The 20,000-nt window shown below is 39.7% G+C and overlaps 1 protein-coding gene across 1 annotated transcript in view; it reads right to left on the bottom strand.

The window, feature by feature from the left end:
• The window catches only part of LOC115226220 (EH domain-binding protein 1), a 17,706-nt gene extending 1,652 nt beyond the window's left edge, over positions 1 to 16,054 (bottom strand). Inside the window, exons 1-9 of the mRNA XM_029797243.2 lie at positions 16,040 to 16,054; positions 9,821 to 9,917; positions 8,797 to 8,933; positions 7,234 to 7,306; positions 4,388 to 4,443; positions 3,664 to 3,784; positions 3,115 to 3,214; positions 2,580 to 2,653; positions 1,281 to 1,395 (exon numbers count right to left, since the gene is read on the bottom strand). Coding sequence (XP_029653103.1) covers positions 1,281 to 1,395; positions 2,580 to 2,653; positions 3,115 to 3,214; positions 3,664 to 3,784; positions 4,388 to 4,411 — 434 coding nt within the window. The 5' untranslated portion in view covers positions 4,412 to 4,443; positions 7,234 to 7,306; positions 8,797 to 8,933; positions 9,821 to 9,917; positions 16,040 to 16,054. The remainder of the gene's footprint in view (positions 1 to 1,280; positions 1,396 to 2,579; positions 2,654 to 3,114; positions 3,215 to 3,663; positions 3,785 to 4,387; positions 4,444 to 7,233; positions 7,307 to 8,796; positions 8,934 to 9,820; positions 9,918 to 16,039) is intronic.
• Between the last annotated feature and the right edge of the window lie 3,946 nt (positions 16,055 to 20,000).

The raw sequence follows: 20,000 nt of genomic DNA, 5'->3' as shown, positions 1-20,000 counted from the left end.
AACCTGCCTTAACTCTTTCAAGTTGGGTGGGTGCAAATAAAGCCCCACTTATTTTTATAGGTTTCATGAGTTAGTTAGTTAGTTAATTTTTGGGCTCAAAAAGCAAAAAGCAAGGCCATGTAGGGGGACATGGAGTTATGTACAGGGTGGTGTTCATGTAAAGAGTTCAGGCCATTTGTGGTCAAGGGAGACTTTGAACCGAGCAGTCGTCAGCATCTTCACTATCTTGTCCGGCAGCTTATCCCACGGAACCGCAACCCGGACGGAGAAAGCCCCTCTCCTTCGATTGAGATGAAATCGTCGCAGATAGAGCTTTTCGGAGTGACCCCGCAGCCGACGCTCTGGAACAGGAGTGAAGAACATCTCTTTCGAGAGGTGACACTTTCCGCTTATGATGTTGTGAGCAAGAATAATGGTATATAATTGAATCAGAAACTTAAAATTCTTTTCGTTGCTTGGTTGGTAGCTCAGAAAACACACCACTCCCTAAATCAGAGAATCAGAAGCTGCCCTTACACTTGGCAACAATTTCTGCGACACAAACAGGAACATTTGTCAGTTGGATCCATTTGGTGCCAAAGGTCAATCGACAAAAGAACAAGAATATAAGTTTTTGCTTTGTTAGAGTTTTTTTTGTTTTTGGCCTATCTTTCTCATCCCTGAAAGACTTAAATCACACCCTACTGCCTATAAAAGAAAAAAAAAAAATGAAGGATGCATTATGTAATGTAGTCCGAGGTACACTATGTCTGAATAAAAGACAGGATGGTCTCGGCTGGAACATCTTTGATCATAGATCTACTGGATCGGGACTGACCTGGGGCTAAACAACAGCAACAGGGAAGGACACATTCATCATCATCATCATCATCGTTTAACGTCCGCTTTCCATGCTAGCATGGGTTGGACTACTGTGTCTAAATAAAAGACAAGATGGTCACAGCTGGAACATCTCTGATCATAGGTCAGCTTGAATGAGGCTGACCTGGGGCTAAACAACAGCAACAGGGAAGGACACATTAGATAATGTAGTCCTAGATACACTATGTCTGAATATAAGACAGGATAGTCACAGCTGGAACATCTTTGATGAAAGGTCTGCTGGATCAAGACTGACCTGGGGCTATACAACAACAAGGGAGGACACATCATTGATATGATGATGATGATGATGATACTAATGTTGATGATGATGTTGATGATGATAATGATAATAAAGGTGGTGGTGGTGGTGATGATGCTGACGAATCACGTGACCAAAAACAAAGATGAACACTCACGCTTTCTCCTGTGTGTCCAGATGCTGCACTAACTCGTCTCTCTTGTTCACCACGGCAACCAGCTTGTCCAGGAGCAGTTTCTCTCGCTTCTTCTGTGCTTCCGTCTTTTGCCAGTCTACAAACAAAAAAACAAAACAAAATAAAACAATGAGAATCGTAATCTTTGACCAGGGATTTCCAAATGGAACCACATTCATAAAACTTTCACTCACACTCTATATAAATGTGTGGGGGGGGGCGAGGAGGTGCTTTGTTTACTTACTCATTGCCTGCCACCAAGCCCAGTGTGTGTGCACTCGTCCTGCACTTTTCATTTTAACTCTCTCTCTCTGTTCCCGTGTTTTAATCTCTCCCTCGCCACGTTTCCCGAAAGAACCTTTTTGGGACCAAAGAGTGACTGGTGGCAAGAAGTGGGTCCTCTATAAAAATGTCAAGCACCAAAGACAGTGGGTAGGGAAAGGGATAACACGAGCACCCCAGGCTTTTAAAGAAGGTCTTCACCCACGAAAGGTGTTGTTATCTCTTTGGGGGGATATAATAATAATAATAATGAAATTATTGTATACAGTGCTCAGGTGCACCACAACTTGTCAGAAAGTGCGTATAAAGTACATGCAGTAATGTAGAAATGTCTGGAAAGTGAACAGTGTATGAGTCAGATAGATGCTTGCTTGTGTGTATGGAGGGGAGAAAATCAGGTGTAGTGTTGGCGAATCTCAGAAAGCATGGAAGTTTTGAAGGATGCAGTGCTCCGACAACTAACAACTGATGCCGGCAGTTTGTTCCATGCTTCAGTGTGTGTATGGAGGGGAGAAGATCAGGTGTAGTGTTGGCGAATCTCAGAAAGCATGGAAGGTTTGAAGGATGCAGTGCTCCGACAACTAACAACTGATGCCGGCAGTTTGTTCCATGCTTCAGTGTGTGTATGGAGGGGAGGAAATCAGGTGTAGTGTTGGCGAATCTCAGAAAGCATGGAAGGTTTGAAGGATGCAGTGCTCCGACAACCAACAACCGATGCCGGCAGTTTGTTCCATGCTTCAGCAACTCTCAGCGTGAAAAAATGTTTCCGAAAGTCATGGGAGGAGCTGTGTTGGTTTCTTACTTTGTAAATATGTCCACGGGTGTTAGACGGGTGGAGTTTGAAAAGGTGCTCAGAGTTATTGTGAAAGGTTTAGTCCACTTTGAACTTTTAACTGAAACCGAATGATAACAAAGCAACAGAAATAAACAAATACCAATAGCAATAGTGGTGATGATGACGATGACGATGACTTGGCGATGATTCTGACGACGACTTACCGTCAATGTCCATAATGTTCCGTATCTCTCGTGTCAATAATTGGAACTTCCTTTCTAAGTCATCCTCTTTCTCTCTGCAAACAACAAAAGAAAAAAGAAAACATTAATATATTTATTATTATTATTCAAGGTCCACTGAGGTCAACTTTTTTTATTCTTTCAGGTAAGTACCAGTCATGTACTGGGGTCAATGTAATCAACTTATATATATATATATATATATATATATATATACACACACAAACACACATATATGTATGTGTGTGAATGCATGTGTATATGTATATATAAGCTTGTGCATGTATATGCATGTTTGTGTGTGTGTATATATATATATATACACACAAACATACGTAACATATAATATACATATATATATATATAGATATACTCACACATATATATATCACATATATATATACACACATACATATATATACATATGGTCTGACCCATGCAAAGTAGATGTAAAACTGGTGGTAATGAGAGAGATAAAATGAGAGATAGAGAGAGAGAGAGTGAGTTGTGTACTTACAGAATGTTGAGTTGCATCTGTCTCCGAATCAAAGCGTTTCTCTTGTTGACCAGAAGAAACCATTCTTGCATCAGTTGCTCTTCCTTGGACCGATTGTTGCCTGGAAATAGTGGACACAACGGAACAGACATTGAGTGTACGTGTGTGTGTGTGTGTGTGTAAGCACTATCCAATCGTGGCCGTTGCCAGCCTCGCCTGGCCCCTGTGCTGGTGGCACATAAAAAGCACCATCCGATCGTGGCCGTTTGCCAGCTTCGTCTGGCACCTGTGCTGGTGGCACGTAAAAAGCACCCACTACACTCATGGAGTGGTTGGCGTTAGGAAGGGCATCCAGCCGTAGAAACATTGCCAGATCAGACTGGGCCTGGTGCAGCCTTCTGGCTTCCCAGACCCCAGTCGAACCGTCCAACCCATGCTAGCATGGAAAGCGGACGTTAAACGATGATGATGATACACAATAATCCTTCTATTGAAGATGACACACTTTTTACATTTAAAACTACATGTCCGTGTATACAGTATTTGTAGCTCTGGCCAACCCTCACTCACCTTTCTTCATGACCGTCCGTAGCTCCATCTCCAGGCTCGCGGCACGCTCATCGATCTGCGTCTGTTCACGCTCCAGCGCTTCGGTTTCACTCTTTACATATTGGTTGGTGTCTTTCAGTTCCTGTAGCAAAGGACGGAGAAAGAGAGAGAAACAGTGTCAGTGGTGGTGGTGGTGGTGATGGTAGTTGTGGTGGTGGCGGTGGTGGTAGTTGTGGTGGTGGTAATGAAAAAGCAGTTACAGTGGACAGGATATCTGTGTGTGTGTGTATTTACATCTGAGTATGTGCTTGTCTGTGTGTATGTGTGTGTGTGTATGTATTGTGTGTGTATGTGTGTTTGTATGTATGTGTGCATGTGTTGTGTGTGTATGCGTTGTGTGTGTGTGCATGTATTTGTATGTGTGTATATGTGTTGTGTGTATGTATGTGTGTGTGTGCATGTATGTGTGTGTATGTGTTGTGTGTGTGTTTGTGTTGTGTGTATGTATGTGTGTTGTGTGTGTGGTGCAAAAATAAAAAAAGTCATGAAGGCAAAGTAAAAACAAACAAGCAAACAGAATTATATTCGGTTAAAAATCAGGAAAAATAAAAGGAAAGAAAAAAAAATGGAGAGAAAGAACAAATACATTTGTATTGGATGGTCACCGCATGCTGGAATGACCAGAAAAGGAAGAGGTTGCTAGAGGTCTGAGTAAATATATATATATTTATTATGTGAGACTGACCTCTTGTGAAGATGTCGATAACATGTCCCAGAAGGTCACTGAATCTGTTAAACCATCTGAAAAAGAGGACAAACAGACAGACATTAGTTGGTGTATATGTGTTTGTGTGTATCATCATTGTCATAATCATTGTCATCATCATCATCACTGTCATCATCTTTGATATGATGGTCCTGACCATAACCATTGTCATCATCATCATCATCATCGTCGTCATCATTGTCATCATCATCATCATCGTCATCATTGTCATCATCATCATCGTCATCATCATCATCATCGTCATCATCGTCATCATCATTGTCATCATCATCATCATCATCATCATCGTCATCATTGTCATCATCATCGTCATCGTCATCATTGTCATCATCATCATCATCATCATTGTCATCATCATCATCATCATCATCATTCATCATCATCATCATCATCATCATCGTCATCATCGTCATTGTTGTTGCCATCATTTTCATTTTACCATCTTCATCATAAACTCACATGAGCCAGGAGGCTACCTGAACATCAGGACGGAAGCTGTGGGGAGTTGTCCACATTTTCGGAAATTTTTACTTCATAATTGTAAAACCTATCTACCAAGCGAAGGAAGACAACTCACTCGGCCATAATCTTTTTAGAGGAATATTTCTTGAACAATCCCTGACATTCTTGTGTCTAAAACAAAACCATTCCTTGCAGAGAATGGTTATCATTTAGAAATAATGAAGAAATGTCTAGTTCACGCTAGATATGAAACCTATGGTTTCTATCTAAACTATTATGTTACATAAAAAGCACCATCCGAACATGGCCGATGCCAGCGCCTCCCCGACTGGCTTCTGTGCCGGTGGCACATAAAAAGCACCATCCGAACGTGGCCGTTGCCAGCGCCGCCTTGGCTGGCTTCCGTGCCGGTGGCACGTTAAAAGATCCAACCGATCGTGGCCGATGCCGGACCCCCCTGGCACCTGTGCAGGTGGCACGTAAAAAGCACCTACTACACTCGCGGAGTGGTTGGCGTTAGGAAGGGCATCCAGCTGTAGAAACACTGCCAGATCAGACTGGAGCCTGGTGCAGCCCCTGGCTTCCCAGACCCCGGTTGAACTATCCAACCAGTGCTAGCGCGGAAAACAGCCGTTAAACGATGATGATGATATATATATATATATAAATATATATATATATATATATATATACATATACATATACACTCCCTCTCTCTTTTTCAGAGGGGCACTGAGCAGCTATACGCACACGGCAGTAACTTCCACCTACCGAATTCAATCACAAAGCTTTGGTCGACTCGGGGCTATAGTGGAAGACACCCGCCCAAAGTGCCATGCAGTGGGACTGAACCCGAAACCATGCAGCTAGGAAGCAAGCTCCCTAACCACACAGCCATGCCCGCACCTATATATATATATATATATATATATGTATATACACAAACACCCACATATATGTGTGTCCGTGTGTCTTTATGTATGCGTTTACATCCCCATAGCTTAGCAGTTCAGCAAAGGAGAGTAATAAAATAAATACGAGGCTTAAATAGAAAAACAAACACTCCAGTTGATTCAATTAACCAAAATTCTTGAAGGTGGTGCCCCAGCATGGGCACAGTCTAACAAGCGAAACGAGTAACAGATGAAAGAAGCAGCCGAACGTAGACCAGTCCAGCGAGCTCGTTATACTAAGACGTATTAATTAACCTTTATAAGTTAAACGAGATTCCTAAATGTCAGTGATTAGTGATTGCTAATGAGATTATCAAGTTTTTGGATTAATTAACCTGATTCTGAAAAATAAAAGGTTTCTTTTGTAATATATATTCACACCACACACACACACACACACACACACACAGAATATATACACAGGCACAGGAGTGGCTGTGTGGTAAGTAGCTTGCTTAAAAACCACATGGTTCCAGGTTCAGTCCCACTGCATGGCACCTTGGGCAAGTGTCTTCTGCTATAGCCTTGGGCCAACCAAAGCCTTGTGAGTGGATTTGGAAGACGGAAACTGAAAAAAGCCCGTCGTATATATCATCATCATCATCATCGCTTAACGCCCGTTTTCCGTGCTAGCACGGGTTGGGTATATGTGTGTATATGCTTGTGTGTGTGTGTTTGTCCCCACCCCCCACAACATCGCTTGACAACCGATGCTGGTGTGTTTACATCCCCGTAACATAGTGGTTCGGCAAATAGACACCGATAGAATAAGTACTAGGCTTACAAAGAATAAGTCCTGGGGTCAATTTGTTCGACTAAAGGCGGTGCCCCAGCATGGCCACAGTCAAACAACTGAAACAGGTAAAAGAGTAAAAGAGATATATGTATATACACACGTATATATCTCTTTTATGCAAATGCACCCAGGTGTCACGCAAATGGCACCCGTGCCAGTGGCACGCAAAAGCACCCATTACACTCTCGGAGTGGATGGTGTTAGGAAGGGCATCCAGCCAAATTAGAAAGGGGTCTGGTGCAGCCTTCCAGCTGACCAGCCCAGTCAAGCCGTCCAACCCATGCCGGCAGGGACAATGGACGTTAACTGATCAACAGCAGGCTTCTTCCAGTTTCCGTCTAAATCCTCTTACAAGGCTCTGGTCGGTCAGAAGCTACAGTAGAAAACATTTGCCAAGGTGCAACGGATTAGGATTGAACCTGGAACCATGAGGTCGTGAAGCTTACTCCTTGCCACATAGGCTATGCCTATCTTACCCCTGGATGTGTACAGGGTACCAGATAGGGTACAGGTATGGTATTTAGAGAGAGAGAGAGAGAGAGAGAGAGAGAAAGGTGCAAAAGTGTGAGAAAGAGTCTTTGCAGAGGCCATACCTTCTGATAAACCTGGAACTTTGAGTAAACTGTTTTGGGTGTCAAAGATTTCATCTTCGTCATGTGGAGGAGGCTGAAAGAGAGAGAGAAAGAAAGAAAGAGGGTGGACGATGAGAAGAAGAATGAGGAAGACGAGGAGGAGAGAGGAAAGAGAGGAAGAAGGAGAATGAGGAGAAGAAGAAGAAGAAGAAGAAGAAGAAGAAGGAGAAGAAGAGGAAGAAGAAGAAGGAGAAGAAGAAGAAGAAGAAGAAGAAGAAGAAGAAGAAGAAGAAGAAGAAGAAGCAGAAGAAAGAGAAGGAGAAGAAAGAGAAGAAAAAGAAGGAGAAGAAGAAGAAGAAGAAGAAGAAGAAGATAATGATAATAATAAAAAATAAGATGGGTTTTACAGCAAATATTCTGCTCAATACCACAGATTTGCTTGTCAGTTGTTTGACCTTAACCAGTTGAGCATGTCCCTTAGTGGCTGACGATATGTGCATCTCTGATCACAAGCAGAAGTAGTGGGGGAAAATCATAGCCATGTGTTGAGAGGGATTCTTTGGGTTTGGATAATTCGCCTTTGGAAACATGGGTGGTTCGTTCTACATCCTTACACAACCCTTATTCAAGGACCTTTTGAGCGGGATGGGTTACTCGACCAGAAGAAAATTTTAAATGGGCCCCACCTGCAAGGTCATGCGCTGTTTATCCTGATATGAGATCACCATGTCGCGCACATATGGTTGTGATGCATGTGCCTGGTGTACCCTTATCAGATGGGTAATCATGATGGGTATACTGGGCTTTGTATATTTGTACCCCAGTGTCACTTTGATGGCATGCACTGCTCTCTCACTCAATATGGATGGAAGCACTCCGTCGGTTACGACGACAAGGGTTCCGGTTGATCCGAATCAACGGAACAGCCCTGCTCATGAAATTAACGTGTAAGTGGCTGAGCATTCCACAGACACGTGTACCCTTAACGTAGTTCTCGGGGATATTCAGCGTGACACAGAGAGTGACAAGGCCAGCCCTTTGAAATACAGGTACAACAGAAACAGGAAGTAAGAGTGAGAGAGAATATGGTGGTGAAAGAGTACAGCAGGGATCACCACATCCCCTGCCGGAGCTTCGTGGAGCTTTTAGGTGTTTTCGCTCAATAAACACTCACAACGCCCGGTCTGGGAATCGAAACCGTGATCCTACGACCGCGAGTCCGCTGCCCTAACCACTGGGCCATTGTGCCTCCACTCTCACTCAATAATAATAATCCTCTTTACTAGAGGTCCGAGGCCTGAAATTTTATGGGGAGGGAGCTAGCCAGTTAAATTAACCCCAGTAACAATGGTTTCAAATTTTGATAGAAGGTCAGCAATATTGGGGGAGGCGGTAAGTGCTCCCTTGGGCCTTATTTCATTGACCTTGAAAGGATGAAACGCAAAGTAGATGTCACCTGAATTTGAACTCAGAACGTAAGCACAGATGAAATGGTGCTAACCATTTTGTGCAGTAATTCTGCCAGCTTGCTTCCTTAATAACAACAACAACAACAACAACAATAATAATGAAGTCGGTAGTTACCGTAGGGGTGGGCACATCTTCTCTGGTATCTGTGGGCCCAGGCGACGAGATGGGGCTCAAGTTGATGTTGGGTTTGGTTAATGATAACCTTTTTAGTTTCAAGGGTTGGAACTTTGTGTTGTTGTCAAGATCTTTCTCTGAAAAATTGCAACAAAACAACATTATATATACATACATATGATACTAAGCCCAACCACACACACACACATGCTATCATTACACACACACACACACACAGACCTGCACGCATGCACATACCCACATATACCTCCTTCTCTTGCACTCTCCCGTCTTTGAAAGAACTTTTTCTTCACCCATTCCCTTCCAGTCATTTCAATATGTGACCCCGTGTGAATCGTTGGCGATTTTTTCCCTCTGTCTTCCCTTTCTTGGACTTTTCCTTATTTTTTCTATGTTTCTGACGAAGAGCTCCGCTCGAAACGTTAAAATCCTCCTTCTTTCTTTCCTTTCCTGAGCGTCCAATAACACCATACTTGTTCCACATCCTCGCATTTACATCATCCCATCAACCCCACCATGCCCCCCACCACCACCACAGCCGCTATCACCACTGATGCTCCAATCACCCTCATCCATCCCACCATCACAATCACCAGTACCTTCATCACCCCCACCCATCCCACCAGTACCTTCATCACCCCACCCATCCCACCATGACCACCAGCACCAGCGAGTCTAGGACATTTACCCCCCCTCCCGGACAATAATCTGCACCCACCCAAGACAATTACCCCTGAGGACAACAGATGATGATTGGAAACTTCTTACAGGTGTAGGAATGGCTGTGTGGTAAGTAACTTGCTTACCAGCCACATGGTTCCGGGTTCAGTCCCACTGCGTGGCACCTTGGGCAAGTGTCCGCTACTATAACCTCGTGAGTGGATTTGGTAGGCAGAAACTGAAAGAAGCCTGTCGTATGTGTATGTGTGTATGTTTGTCTGTCCTTGTTTGTCCCCTCTATGCGTAGCCCCCTGTGGCCAATAAAGAAATAAGCGTCACTCACCTACAGATATATATCCGCTCTGCTTCTCCAGGTCGGCCCTCACCTCGGCAATAAGGCGATGCGCTTGTTGCCGGAAATGTACCTGCCTCTCCAGCTCCTACAAACAACGACAACAAAAACAAAAACAATGGCAGAATTAATACCAAGAATTAGAAAAGTTCGTTAGTGGAAATAGTCTAGGGTCTTAACTAATTGCTCGTTAATTATCTTAGGCTAAACAATTACACACACTTATAAACATGTACATGCATATACACACACACACTAATGCACGTGTATACAGAAAAAAATCTATTGATGTTATACATACATACACACATGCATACATATATATATATACACACACAAATATACATACACATATAAATATATATATAGATAGATATATACACACACACAGATACACACATGCACATACATGCATACAATTATACACATACATACATGCATACATATATACATACATGCATATATATATCCATACCTGTATACATTCTACATGCTGGGAACTGAGTTTATAAACATCAAAAGGAAAGAAGGTAGATTCCACTTGAGATGTGTGTGTGTGTGCGTATATATATATAAACACGTATGTGTTTATGTCTGAATTTCTGTTTGTGTGTGTGTGTGAGTAAACAGACTAAGGTGAGACACAGTGTAATCTATCAACTTATGATATAACATACCTACACACAGATATTTGTACATACTCGCACACATACACATACACACACGTATATATATTGTGTGTGTGTATCAGAATGTGCTCAGTATTGGTTTCAAATTTTGCCACGGGGCCAGCAATTTTGTGAGAGGGATCAAGTCAATTAGATCAACCCCAGTATTCGACTGCTACTTATTTTAATGACCCCAAAAAGAGAAAAGGCAAAGCTGACCTCAGCAGGATTTGAACTCAGAACGTTAAGACGAATGAAATACCACAAAGCAACTTGCCTATTGTAGTAATGACTTGGCCAGCTGAGGGGATCAGTCGATTACACCAACCCCAGTGTGTAACTGGTACTTAATTTATTGACCCCCGAAAGGATGAAAGGCAAAGTCAACCTTAACGGAATTTGAACTCAGAATGTGAAGACAGACGAAATGCAATAATAATTATTATACTAATAAATAATAATAATAATAACAATAGTAATAATAATGGCAATGATCTTATAATGATAATAATAATAATAATAATAATAATAATAATGATAATAATAATAATAATAATAATAATAATAATAATAATAATAATAATAGTTTGAAATTTTAGTTTAAGACCAAAAGTTTAGAGGGTGGGGTGTTAATTATATCACTTCCGTTACTTGGCTGGAATTTTATTTCATTGACCCTGGAAGGAGAAACGCAAAGTTGACCTGGGCAGAATTAGAACTCAGAATGTGACGATCTGGAAGAGATGCTGTAAAGTTTTTATGTTTGATGTTTTCTAACGGCGAGAAAAAAAGGAAACTTATTTTAAAATTAAAAGTTAATCACGCATGTAATGTAAAACTGAATGACGCAACGAAAACTACTCTTACATGAAAAACAATAAAATGAAAAAAATAAAAGTTTTTTATAGCACTAAGAGAAAAAAAAACGTTCATTAGCAACTGAGTAGCTTAAATCTGTTTTAGTAGAAATTTACTCATGTGTCTACATCTGTAAGTAAATTCAGATTTTTTATTTAGAAAATTGAAATTTTATAATATAACTAGCAATATCGCCCGACGTTGCTCGGGTTTGTTTCGACCCTTTAGAATTGGAATTTTTGAAAAGTAAAAATTTTGCATTATGTAGCTTGTTATTCTCTTTAAATGAACATTTTTCTGTTTGAAATACACCGAAAAATGGCAACACAACAGTAAAAAAATTGTAAAAAATGGGGATTTTCATAGAAAAAAAGCACCTTTTTGATGTAAACAATTTTTGGTCTTAACATGGTCCGATTTGAATTTTTTCTTCTACAGAAGGAAGAGCAAGCCTTCTTCTATCATACTTTCAATTTTGGTCAACTTGCGCCACAGAGTCTCAGAGGAGATAGTGTTAGTTGAAGGCTACCAAACTTGCCATACACAGACAACTTCAGCTTTATATATAGAAAGATATTAATCTTCTCAGTAAGACAGAGAATGCATTTGTTACTACCATATATAACAGAATGCAGGGTCAATGAAAGAAGTATTTCTCTTCAGCTTGGTGATTTTGTGGTCCTTCGTTCCTCCATATGTAGTCAGATACACATGAGCTTTTATAACGAGTTAATCAGATTATGAAAATCAAGTTCTTTATTTTTATTATTTTATTATTTTCCACCCAACTGAATCTACCTGTTTCTGCTAATTTTTCATATAAATCAACAACCGGCAGTTCTCTTATGTACGGTCATTCAAAATCTGAAACGCTAAACCTTTAGTACATAACACTACATAGGAAAAAGTGCTGGAAAGTTCCAGGCTTTAAGAATATCGTGAAAGACATAGTGGGAGGCTATTTTACAGGGCTTAGAAAAACTGAAGGACTGCTGCAATAAGTGTGAATCTGAGAGGGGAATATCATCATCATCATCATCGTTTAACATCCGTTTTCTGTGCTAGCACGGGTTTGACGGTTTGACCGGAGTCTGGGAAGCCAGGGCTGCACCAGGCTCCAGTCTGATCTGGCAGTGTTTCTACAGCTGGATGCCTTTCCTAATGCCAACCACTCCGCGAGTGTAGTGGGTGTTTTTTACGTGCCACCTGCACAGGTGCCAGGGGATGGGTCTGGCATCGGCCACAATCGGTTGGTGCTTTTAACGTGTTGAATAAAATCATAATTAACTGATCCTCTCGTATTTTCTTTTACTTAAATGCAGGAACTTTTCACCACACACATATATATATTCTTTTACTTGTTTCACATGGACCTTACACAGGATTGCACCTAAAGACTTACGCTCATGGGTCTAGGCAAGGTTGCACCTAAGGACTCATGCTCTTGTTTCTATAACTGTGGAAAGCTGAACCACGGACTTACTCCCTCCCTCCATGCCATCCTCTCATTAATATATACCATTCCCATTTTCCCCATCTTTTCCTGTCTCTGATGACGAAATATCCCCTAATTGGGGAAATACTAGAAACAGCTGGAAGATATCAAATGTCTTCCTATGAAAATACCGTAAATGACTTGAGATGTTTGTCTTGCCTTAACGTTTGTTGCTGTTCTCCTCTTTAACAATTCTATATCCGCTGCATCGGAAATCTGAAATGGCTCCATAACTACCGACCCGGCTTAAACCTTGGAGTACCAGTAATCTGTTACAGCAATTATCTAGCGTACCTAATCGTTTAGATCACCAGTGAACTAAAACCCCATATTTTGTGTGTGTGTGTGTGTATATGAGTTTGTCTATAGAAGACTATATCAATCACTGAAATTTCAACTTAGTCTGATTTTCACGCTTTTAAAAGTTGGTATCTCATATATATATATATATATATATATATATATACATATATATACATATATATACCCTATATATACATTATATGGTATACATATATATATATACATATATATGTATACATATATATATATACATATATATATATACATATATATACATATAATATATATACATAATATACATATAATACATAATATATATATATATAATACATATATACATATATATACATATATATATATATACATATATACATATATATACATATAATATACATATATATTATACATATATATATATACATATATATGTATACATATATATATAACTATATATATACATATATATATATATACATTATATATACATATCTAATATATATAACACATATTATATATCACAACACATATATATAACACATATATATATTTATATATATATATACATATATATGTATACATATATATGTATACATATATATATACATATATATATATACAATATATATACATATATATATCACATATATATATATACATAATATTCATCATATATTATATACATATATATATATATATACATATATATATATATAATATATATATATATACTATATATATATATAACATATATATATATACATATATATATATATATATACATATATATATATATATATACATATATATATATACATATATATATATATATAAGAATATTAAATTTCTAAATATCTCGTAGAGATATGTACGGTGGTGGGGCGATAGAATGGTTGTATACTGTCACTTTAACGTGATAGTAGGGGATTACACCACCGCTGTTTAGCCCTAGGAAGCATCAACGCTTCCTGAGGGCTTCGACACCTTTTTTTTTATAAGGACACAGGAAAAAATGTGTCGAAGCCATCAGGAAGCGTCGATGCTTCCTAGGGCTAAACAGCAGTGGTGTAATTCCCTACTGTCACGTTAGATTGACAGTATACAACCATTCTATATATATATATATATATATATACATATTTCGTATATTTTCATTTGTCTTGCTTATTTTTACATTTTGGTTTTTTTTGCTGAGATTTTTCTTGAGAACACATTCTTCGTGGTAATGGCGATTTGATGTCTATGTTTAGCATATAGGCTGTCCACTTTAGTGGTCAGTCCTCTAAATTTTGTATAAATATATATATATATATATATATATATATATGGAGAGAGAGAGAGAGAAAGAGGTAGGTGGGGTGGGGGAGACAAATAGATAAGCACAAAGCATGTTATGCACACACACACACAGCGTTTTATATATTAAGGACACACAACATGTACACCACCATACCACACACACACACACATATATTCGAGGGGTTACACTTCACTGATGAATCACCACAACCAAAGTCCTAGAATCCGTTACATCACAAACCACACCAACTCCATTGTTTATATATGTGTATGCATGTACAATACTTTATATCTCTGATGTGTCATGTACACATAACCCACAGCCCCAAAATGGCCAATGCCAGGGTTGCGTCACTTGCACCCGTACCAGTGGAATGTACAAGGCACCATTTACGGGGACGTAAACACAGACACACAAACATATACACACACATATATACGATGGGCTTCTTTCAGTTTCCTTCTACCAAATCCACTCACAAGGCTTTGGTCGACCTGAAGCTATAGTAGAAGGCACTTGTCCAAGGTGCCATGCTGTGGGACTGAACCCGGAACCATGTGGTTCGTAAGCAAGCTACTTACCACGCAGCCACTCCTGCATATATATAATAATAATAATCCTTTCTACTGGAAGCACAAGGCCTCAAATTCAAGGGAAGGGATTAAGTCAATTACGTCAACCCAGTACATAACTGGTACAAATTTTATCAACCCCAAAAGGATGAAAGGCAAAGTCGACTTTGCTGGAATTTGAACTCAGAATGTAGTGATGAGCAAAATACCGCTAAGCGTTTTGTCCAGCGTGCTAACGGTTCTTATTTCTTTATTGCCCACAAGGGGCTAAACATAGAGGGGACAAACAAGGGGTTAAGTCGATTACATCGACCCCAGTGCGTAATTGGTACTTAATTTATCGACCCCGAAAGGATGAAAGGCAAAGTCGACCTCGGCGTTTCGCTCGGCGTGCTAACGATTCTTATTTCTTTATTGCCCACAAGGGACTAAGCATAGAGGGAACTAACAAGGACAGACAAAAGGATTAAGCCGATTACATCGACCCCAGTGCATAACTGGTACTTATTCAATCGACCCCGAAAGGATGAAAGGGAAAGTTGACCTCGGTGGAATTTGAACTCAGAACGTAAAGGCAGACGAAATGCTGTTAAGCATTCTGTCCAGTGTGCTAATGGTTCTGCCAGCTCATTATCTCAATAATGATAATAGTAATAATAATTCTTTCACTATAGGCACAGTGTTTGAAATTTGAGGGGAGGGGGTAGTCTGTAACTGGTACCTATTTCATTGACCTCAAAAGGATGAAAAGCAAACTCAACCTCGATGGAATTTGAACCCAGAACCGCAAAGCATTCGGCTCAACGTGCTAACAACTCTGCCAGCTTGCTGTCTTTGATACAAAGGTAATAATGCCAGAGATAAAGTACTGCACACACATGCACAATATATATAAACACAGAATACAGGCCACCACATCACGGCAATACACAAACCCACACTGCACTGCTGTTAATATTCCTTGACCAAATCATGCTGATGCTGACCAACACTGGCCAAACAATTCTACCGACTGACCTTATTTAATTCACAATATTACAACAGCAAAAAACACAAACCATGGGACGGGTAGCATCTGGAATTTGGGAGGAAAGATTCCATAATATCGAACACATTGATGATTAGATAAGAAAGAAAACCTATGATAGAAGTCTGTGGTACCCAGAAGAGGGTAAGACAAAGTAATGATAAGAGTCTTGTATTACTGGGCAAAGTACGGAGGGTAGATCCTACTTTTCTCACCTACCCTACAATGTCATTCTAAAAATAAGCTATCACATCATTGAAATCTTAAAGCTATGAGATAATGCAGCATTAATTAAAAAACCATGTGGATAAATAAGCATTAAATTTGATAGAGAAATCAGAATGCTGAAGGGTTATACATACACAGGAGAGTAAGGTGTGGATTGAGGGAGATTTGGCTGCTATTTCAAGCAGAACCAGCCTCCATGTAGAGGTCTCCCTCATTGTTTCTATATATATATATATATATATATATATATACTTTATTTAAAGCAGCAGAAAATTCAACAAAACCTGTTACTCTGAGTTTCCCGTTGCCGTTCGTCGGACAGTTTTTGCTAGTTTTTCTAGCTAAAACTGTCCGACGAACGGCAACGGGAAACTCAGAGTAACAGGTTTTGTTGAATTTTCTGCTGCTTTAAATAAAGCATATTACTCTACCACTGGTATTTGAGTACTCTTTTTTCCACCTTGTTTCACATTTATGTGTTTACTCCGGTATATATATATATATATATATATATTCTTTTAGCATTTAAACTAATATTCTACCTGCTTTTTTATGTTCAAACTGGCCACTCACACCAACCCTACAATGTCATTCTCAATATAAACAATCAGATTAACCCCAGCAATGGATTAATTAGCATCTCTTGGAATTGCTTCTGAAAGAAGGTCACTCATGGATCCACAATATGCCCTGAAAATGACTTTAAGCTGCATCCAGTAATGAGGGCCTGGTATGAGTGTTCCAACCCTGTATTACTAGGTACAGACTATGTAACAGGGAGCTGTGACAGCCCTGTATTATGAGGTAAAGATTATGTAAGAGGGGGCTATGACAGCCCTGTATTACAAGGTACAGTCTATGTAAGAGGGAGCTGTGACAGCCCTATATTACTATGTAGACTGCATAATAGGGAGCAACAGAAAGTGCCCTTTATTACTGGGTACAAACCATGTAAGAAAGAGCTATAGTAATATCTGGAGTACAATAGCTATGTCGTAACTAAAAAAGTACCAAATGTACTTTTTCTTCTTCAAGGAGAATCTCTCCTGGCCATGCTACGATATTTTTCATTTCACTAAAATTAAAATTAAAAATCAAATAATGATAATAACGACTAAACAGAATATAATAGAAATTGTTTTCAAAAGCTGGAGGATGGTCAGAGAGGTTTGTGTTTTTGGGGGGTGGGGCAGAGAGGTTTGTGTTTTTGGGGGGTGGGGCAGAAACGGAATGGTTCCACTGTTGCATGTGATTGTTACTTGGTTTTTATTGGCGCCGAAGAAGGAAAAGGAAAAGGCGACCTTGATTGAGTGAGGCCCAAGTGTGTGGTGTGTGTGAGAGAGAGAGAGAGAAAGAAAGGAGAGAGAGAGGTTTGTCTTTTTGGGTGTGGGGTAGAAACAGTTGTGTGTGACTGGCGCCAGAGAAAGAAGGGGAAAAAATGGCCCCAGTTGAATGAAGCCCAAGACTCTGTGTGTGTGTGTGTGTTTGAGAGAGAGAAAGGCATACACAGAGGAGAAAGGGGAGAAGAGAGAGCTGGAGGGAGAGAGAAAAAGGCATGGACAGAGAAGCAGAGAGGAGAGAGGCCTAAAAATGTGAGAGATTTAAGGGCCTGAAAAAAGGGCAGAGTTAAGGGTGAGAGAGAGAGAGAGCCAAAGCCAAACAAGGGGGGAGGCCTAAGAGAGCAAGCGTCTGAGAATGCAACACAGCGATAGAGATAAGGGCTGGAGATCTATATATATCTATATATCTATATCTATATCTATATCTATATATCTATATCTATATCTATATATCTATATATCTATATCTATATATCTATATCTATATACATACACGCACACAAAGTGTTTAATTTTATAAATATAATTATAAAATTTAAAGTATAAAAGCCATCTCAATATGGCTAACCACAAAGGGTGGGCGTTACTGTAGCATTTTAGCCCCAGGAGATCATCGTCTCCAGCTGGCTTTAGGCACACTTTCTGTGCCCTTATGGTATTTGCAAAGGGAGGCCATCCCTTTCTTGTAAGCCTGAGTGATACGCACCAGACAGCAGTTTCGAGATTATTGTCTCTTATCAACGGGCAGTAATCACCGGATCACGATGAAAGACAAGGCTTGTTTGCAAACATATAAGGGTTTTTCTAGTGATGTCTGCCACTGATTTCGAAATTATAAAATTATAATCAGGGAAGCTACTGAGTAATGCCACATGCTAGAAAAAGATACCAAATGCCTCTGAAACTACTTTATTTATAAATAGTTTCAGAGCCATTCGGAGTCTCCTTGTAGCATTACTCAATTGTTACCCTTGTTGTAATTTTAGAATTATATTTAGAAAAATAAATAGTTTGGATTAATTTTTACCTAAATGTTTTGTTTTTTTACATGTTAGCTTCTTGATAAAATCCTTTATATAGAGTTTGTCCTTGATTATAAAAAGAGAGAGAGGGGGGAGAGATAGATAGATAGATAGATAGATAGATAGATAGATAGATAGATAGATAGATAAATAGCTAGCTAGATAGATAGATAGATATAGGTAGGTAGATATATACAGGTAGAGATAGATAGGTAGATATAGATAGGTATATAGATAGGTAGATAAGATATACATATATATATTATATATATCTATATATATATATATATATATAGAGAGAGAGAGAGCGACAGAAAGGCAGACAGCGAGAGAAAGAGAGAGAGATCCAAGATTGAGAGAGTAACTAATTAGGCAATTAGAGTGGCCTGCAAAGCTAATTAAAAGGAAGCTAATTAAAGGGATTATTAAGACCCCAAGGACACAGCAATATCATTAATTAAAGAAGCCAGACATTGAAACAGAGGGTTTGTGTGTGCAAAGGCGTGGTTGAGGGTAGCATGATGAAGTGGGGAGTATGGTAGGGTAAAATTAATAAAGCAGGGGTTAATTAAGACGGGTAATTATGATCTGAGGACCAAAATCTGGAATAGGGACAAATGTAAACAAAAATAAGGGGGTCCCATGGTTAACTCTTTTCAGAGATATCCGCTTCGAAATTTAATCACCCTTAACCATGGAAGCAGTTTTATATACGGATCTATCTTTTGTTGGGGAAGTCATGTTTTGGAACGTGGAGGCGCAATGGCCCAGTGGTTAGGGTAGCGGACTCACGGTCATAGGATGACCCTGCTGTACTCTTTCACCACAACTTTCTCTCACTCTTACTTCCTGTTTCTGTTGTACCTGTATTTCAAAGGGCTGGCCTTGTCACTCTCTGTGTCACGCTGAATTCCCCGGAGAACTACGTTAAGGGTGCATGTGTCCTGTGGAGTGCTCAGCCACTTACACGTTAATTTCACGAGCAGGCTGTTCCGTTGATTCGGATCAACCGGAACCCTCATCGTCGTAACCGACGGAGTGCTTCCCCATGTTTGGAACGGTTTTCTGTTGAGATGTGTCAAGTTTACCGAGACAATGTGTCTTGCAGAAAATATCCAGTTCTCTTTTTTTATTTTGGCAGATATTTAAACATCCGGACTGAAATAACTACAGAACTTAATTTTGCAACTAAAGGTTAAAATCAACCCCAGTACTTAACTGCTACTTATATAAACCAGTGAGGGGGTCACTATGTGCTTTAGTCTTCCATTAAACCTTCGAACTGAGGAGTCAGCCGCTTCCCCTTGCGGTCAGGAGGCTTCTGCAGACTAGTTTCAGGTATTTGCCCCTTATCAATGCAG

The sequence above is a fragment of the Octopus sinensis genome, linkage group LG29 (assembly GCF_006345805.1).
Source record: "Octopus sinensis linkage group LG29, ASM634580v1, whole genome shotgun sequence".
Taxonomy (NCBI): Eukaryota; Metazoa; Mollusca; class Cephalopoda; order Octopoda; family Octopodidae; genus Octopus; species Octopus sinensis.
The sequence above is the reverse complement of the archived record's forward strand: the minus strand, read 5'-3'. Positions and strand labels throughout refer to the sequence as shown.